Source organism: Morone saxatilis, unplaced genomic scaffold, assembly GCF_004916995.1.
Source record: "Morone saxatilis isolate NCDOM2014 unplaced genomic scaffold, NCSU_SB_2.0 Contig3, whole genome shotgun sequence".
Taxonomy (NCBI): domain Eukaryota; kingdom Metazoa; phylum Chordata; class Actinopteri; family Moronidae; genus Morone; species Morone saxatilis.
In genome coordinates, this window is record NW_023339873.1 from 490,289 (window position 1) to 495,871 (window position 5,583).

A 5,583-nucleotide genomic window follows, 5' to 3' on the forward strand; every position below is an offset into this window, starting at 1 on the left:
TGAAATGTGGGAGAAACGACGAGCTTGTTTGTGGGGACTTCAGGAGAGGTGCACACAAAGATCGCGGTGCTGCAGTGGATGAGGACGTGACCAGAGCAAGTTCAACACTGCAGGTCGTCGCAAACATCATCTGAGACCTGTCCCCCAACCACCCCCACCCATCATGCAACCTTTACAGTGCCCCATCGAGAGCTCCTGCCAGCTTTGCTCACGTGTGGTCGGGCTCTGCACATGCACGGATATTGTCAGTAATGAGGCTAGTGAGGGCAGCTGAGAGATTCATTTGTGACCTCTCCCCCCTTCTGGACCATTCTACCAAACAACGCATTCACCGCAAGCCATCAGGTTGCAAGGGTGAAATCCCCCCCCCACACTATGCCTCCAGCCTTTTCAGAACCAGGCTGTGAGGGGTTCTGGTTTGAGGTGGCTAAATAGTAGAGCCGTTTCTTCCACAGGAGCGTTGATAATCATATGGTTTGCTAATAATCTCTCACAACATCCTCGCTCCCTATTGCACTACAACTAATAGTTCGTCACCTCGAATTGTCTTCTCATTCGCCTCCTTTCCACAAAAAATGCAACTACTATCCCCCTTGGTTAACTAAAATAAATGCCCCCCTTTGCAATCAGCACTATGGACTATTTGGTAACACCTGGAATTTATGCAGCTTTTTTAATTCGTTGGTAATTATGATTTAACTCCGAAGCAAAGTGATTATTCTAATCTTATCAGGACACTTTTATTTCTGCATGATAGGATAAAATTCTGTCCAAAATTTTAAGAGCCTGTGTGAACATGTTATATCATTTGCATCCACCCTTTTGACAATTTAACGTTGAATTGACATAAAGTACATGGTGTCTATAGAGTCATATACAGCACAATAGACTACTTTGATTACACTTGTTTAATTGAACTATAGGAAGTCGGAAGAGAGGGTTGATGAGGTTTTTAAGGCCACACGTTTACATAACCTTTGCTGATAACAGTCTTCGGCTTTAAGGTAAAATGGTTGGGATTGCTTGCGGTGCACATCTTTTTTCCACATTCAGGTGGAGATTGTTGAGCCTGCTCTCCTCACTCCTGCAGGTTGACTCACCACAGTTGATGGAGTGCAGTCGTGGGTTATTATTATTTTATTCTTTTAATTATGTGAAAACTGCAACCATGGCTCTGTTCAAGGTAACCATAGCAACAGGGCCGATACTCTGTGGTCAAATTTCCATTTACCATAGCAGACAGAATACACTGTATCTTTATTGATTATTGATCAGAATACACTGTATCTTTATTGATTATTGATCAGTATATGTGTGTGTGTGTTGTGGGTGTTTGGTGGTGTAGCTCTGCGTGAGGACCTGTACTTTGACGTCGGCTGCCTGCTCGCTCTCTCTCTGGTTCACGGCGGTCCTCCTGTTGGCTTCTTCTCTCGTGCTCTCTACCAGTGTCTGTTCAACTTCCCGCCCAACTGGCCGCTCACCGTCGCACACATGACCCCGGACACACACTCCACCCGCCAAGTCAGCAGAGTGAGTAAAAGAAACAAACCTTACAGACAACAGTAACAGCATTACATTCTTATAACCACAGGTAGAATATTGATTTAATGGCTGATTTTAGATTGCGAAGGCGAAGTCTTTAGACGAGCTGAAAGAAGTCATGGCGGCAAGTTGGGAGTACCTGGAGCTGGCCGGCTGCAACCGACCAATCAGCAGCCTGGAGGAGAGAGATGTTCTGGTGGAAGATCTGGTCAGCTTCACTCTGATCACCAGGATGCAGCTTCCACTGCAGAGGTAGAGACACACAGAGACACTTTAAATGGTTCTCTATGTGAGATACTGAAGCATATTATGTCTCTGTTTAATCAGTGTGTGTGAGAGGCAGTGTGTGTGTGAGCAGAGAGTGAACCGTCTTCAAAATGTCTTTTCAGCATAGATTAGCCTAGCACATAGCTTGTTGACCAAGGTTTGCTCAACTGTTCTAACTCCTCCTCCAGGTTTCGGGAGGGTCTGCGGACGTTGGGTGTCTTTGATCAGGTGATTTAAAGTTCTCTTGGTTTCCAGTTTTTAACCCGCTGTAGATTTATCAGATTTTCCAGCACTCACAGCGACAATCCTTCAATCCTTTAATCCAGGTGCAGCTCTTCCCGTCGGAGTTCTGCGGTGTTTTCTGTGAAGCGGCGGTTCGGCTCTCGGCTCAGACGGTCGGTCAGCTCTTCACTGTTGAGTTCTCGCAGCAGGACGACAGACTGGACAGAGAGACGCCCATCGTCACCTTCTGGAGACACTTCCTGCTGGAGTGTGAAGGTACAGGAAGTCCTTTTCTAGTTGAATTATTTGATTCAGCTCTTCAGATGTAAACCGTGAACACTAATTAAACATGAAGTTTATAACAGCAGCAGGAAGGATGGAAGCTGAACAGGGACAAAAAGCTCTCTGGTGGAACTGGAAACTCAATCTTACAGTTTTGCTCTTTGAAATTAGGAATTATACAATTATTGTGTTTCCGTCGTTCATGTAAAGAATTTAAGTTTCGATTTGTCAAAACTTTCTTTTTCATCTTTCATTTGTCAAAAATGTGTCAATGTTTACATTCCTTCTAAACTCCTCTCCTCTCTTGTTTCCTCAGTTGGGAGGAGCTCCATCTCCCTACAGGACCTCCTTCACTTCGCCACAGGAGCTGAGGAGGTCCCAGCCGCCGGCCTCCTCCCTCCTCCCACCATTTCTTTCCTCCACCCTGTCACCTCCTCCCCACCAGGAGCTGAGCAGGAGGAGGGAAGAGGAAGAGGAGGAAGAAAGCGAAGAAAAGTCAGACCACAGACGGAGGTGTGGAGGGACGAGGGGCTCTTCCCTCAGAGGGAGCCCAACTCCAAACACCTCCTGTTGCCTGTCACCTCCTCCTACCAGGCCTTCAAAAGCTCCATGGAGCAGGCCATCAGCCACCATGTGCACCTCCTCCCCACAGCGAGTTAGAGGAGGAGTTTGCAGGAAGTATTTTAGGATTTACATTCAAAGATATTTTTAACAAAAGAAATCAGTTTCTAAACGAGGCGGTGATGATTAAAGGTCTTTACGCAGCGGGAGCGAGACGGATAATACAAATACTTCGGCTGTGAATATGTCGCATGAGAAATATTCACACCGACACATTCAAAATAAAAATGAAACCCACACACACCTGAAGATACACAACACACTGTATCATTAGAACGGTCTCTGTGACGCCCTCCCACAGAGGTCTGTGAAGAACCGCTATGAAGCTCAGTGTGGTCGAATCTGTCCGTCGCCATCTTAGCAGTCCGGACTCCAAACATGGTCAAAGAGGTGGAGCCGAATGAAGCCTGGTTACTGAAAACAGCCGCACGGAAAACCTGGAAATTTAGAACCTAGATATGTAGTCACTGAAACACTTTACTCAGGTCGCCTGCGTAAACCTAAATACATCTACATACAAACAGCATTAATTAATGATCAGATCTCTTCCTGTGGTTGATTAATACCTGCACAGCGAAGCTAATCGTACTTTCAACAAACACTTTCACTAGAAGATGAATTTTCTGTAAAATAAAGTAAATTCTACTTGAATTTGAACTTGAGGAAAACTGTAGTTAATTCACCTGAGACCACAGTGGAAACATCAGCTGTGGTGAGAACAGTGCCGCTCACCACAAAAGCGAGCTAACGTCAAATGCCAACACGAAAGTGTCTTAAACCTGCTTTCTATGTAATGTCCAGCAGGGGGAGCTCCACTGGCTGCAATATAAACAGACACCATACAGTCTTATGGAGAAATGCGCCGACTTCCTGCTACGGATGAGTCGAAACTGAGCAGCTCAACTCGCGATACGTGACCTCCGCTGGCTCCGACTAACTGTCATGGCAACGGCCATAAACTGAAGGCTTGAAAATGGGACTCCACAACCCGACGGGTTCCTCACAGTGTGACTGATTCTTTTATTCACGGTGTAAAAGCTCCGAACAATTGAACAAACACAATTACTTTCTCTCGCTGCGTAATATTAAAGCGATTGTGACGAAACAACAAAATATCGACGTTCAAATTCATCGCAAGAAACAACTCCAGTGTGTAAAGACCTTTCAGTAGCATCAGAGAGTTTTCATCTGCAGATATATTATGATTATTATGATGTTATTCTGTTGCAATGAGCAGGATGATTTAATGCAACCACCATCTAGGATAGTGAATTGGTTCGAGGCGTTTCTGCTGCTGTAGCGATGCGTCTACGTTCCTGTTAGTGGATACAGTCTCTGTCTGAAGACGAGGTTTGATGAGCAGAAACAGAATATCAGCAGGTTTCTGCTTTATCTCAACTGGTTGTTACTTTATCACATCCAGCCATTAATTGTTTTTAATTTGTTGCCGTCATTTAGGAGAAAAGTGTTGACATTTATTAGTAAATCGTCACAACTGATTTATTGTGAGCGAGGCTGAAGGCTCGTTGTCCGTCGTATCCTCACAACACAAGGTTGAGCAGCTTGTCTGTCATCCGTGTGTTTTTGTGTCATTTTAAGAATCTGTATATCTGTATATCTGAGCATTAGCGTGATAATATCGTCCCCTGCCTGGTGCTGTCGTCTCACTCGTTAATGAAGCTGATACATCAAATATTTCCATAGCGAAGCCAAAGCGAAGCGAAACTTCAAAGCAAATCCTCTTAAATTTGCCTTTTTTAAACCTTTTTTTTTTTTTTGCTCTTTCCTAAAACATTCAGCTCAGTTGTGATGTGAGGATCTTTCTATGTTTTCTAGTTTAAAAATGATGGTGCTGATTTTATAAAAGCTACTTTTTTATTGCACGTACTTTGTTTTTTAAGCCTTTATTGATGAGTTTTTCTGTCTGTCATGTTTTCTTTTCTTTTGTGAAATGAGCAGTGTGTGTAAGACTGCCTCACACTTTCATTTAAGTGGCAAATTCAGGGTTCATCTTAACTTTTTGGTGGATAAATGTATAACTTTATGGATTATAATGCATTAATGACCTTTTTAACTGAGATTTAACGAATGGATGGCTCTCGTTTTATAAACTTAAACTGTTAGAAACACTGCAATGTATTACAACCCAGTCATTTATTCAGTATAGCCTTAAAATCCCATTTAAAAACCATAATTATGTCATCATTAATTGGTAAAATGAAGAGATTTGGGTACAAAGTGTAAGAATCTGTTCAGTTTGTGTTACAGCTGCAGAACGTGCAGAATCAGTTTAATACCGATGTCTTTTTCTTTCTGTCTGTTCAGTTTTTCAGGTAATTTTATTTTCCTGAGTTGTTGAACCTTTTCCTTCTTGTTATTTATCTGTTTTGTGTTTCCTTCCTGTTTACTGAATGCTCATTTCACAGCCTCTATTTTCTCTTGTGGATTATAAACGCAGAAACAAACCGTTTGTTGTCCTGATTTCTTTTCTGTCTGATTTTCTTCTTCTGTTTCCTGACTGACATTTTAATATTTTTATTGAATTTTTTGTTAATGTCTGCAGGGACAGTGCACAGTTAACAGTTAATTTGTCCCTGAAAGGTAGACTCAAAACCTGACCACAGAACAGTAAATACAGTAAATACAGTA

At 42.9% G+C, this 5,583-nt stretch overlaps 1 protein-coding gene across 1 annotated transcript in view; it reads left to right on the top strand.

Moving 5' to 3' along the window:
- Window positions 1-5,346, top strand: part of g2e3 (G2/M-phase specific E3 ubiquitin protein ligase) — a gene marked incomplete in the record, with an annotated part of 10,756 nt that extends 5,410 nt beyond the window's left edge. Inside the window, 5 exon segments of the mRNA XM_035673578.1 lie at window positions 1,346-1,530; window positions 1,622-1,794; window positions 1,998-2,037; window positions 2,136-2,307; window positions 2,630-5,346. Coding sequence (XP_035529471.1) covers window positions 1,346-1,530; window positions 1,622-1,794; window positions 1,998-2,037; window positions 2,136-2,307; window positions 2,630-2,973 — 914 coding nt within the window.
- Between the last annotated feature and the right edge of the window lie 237 nt (window positions 5,347-5,583).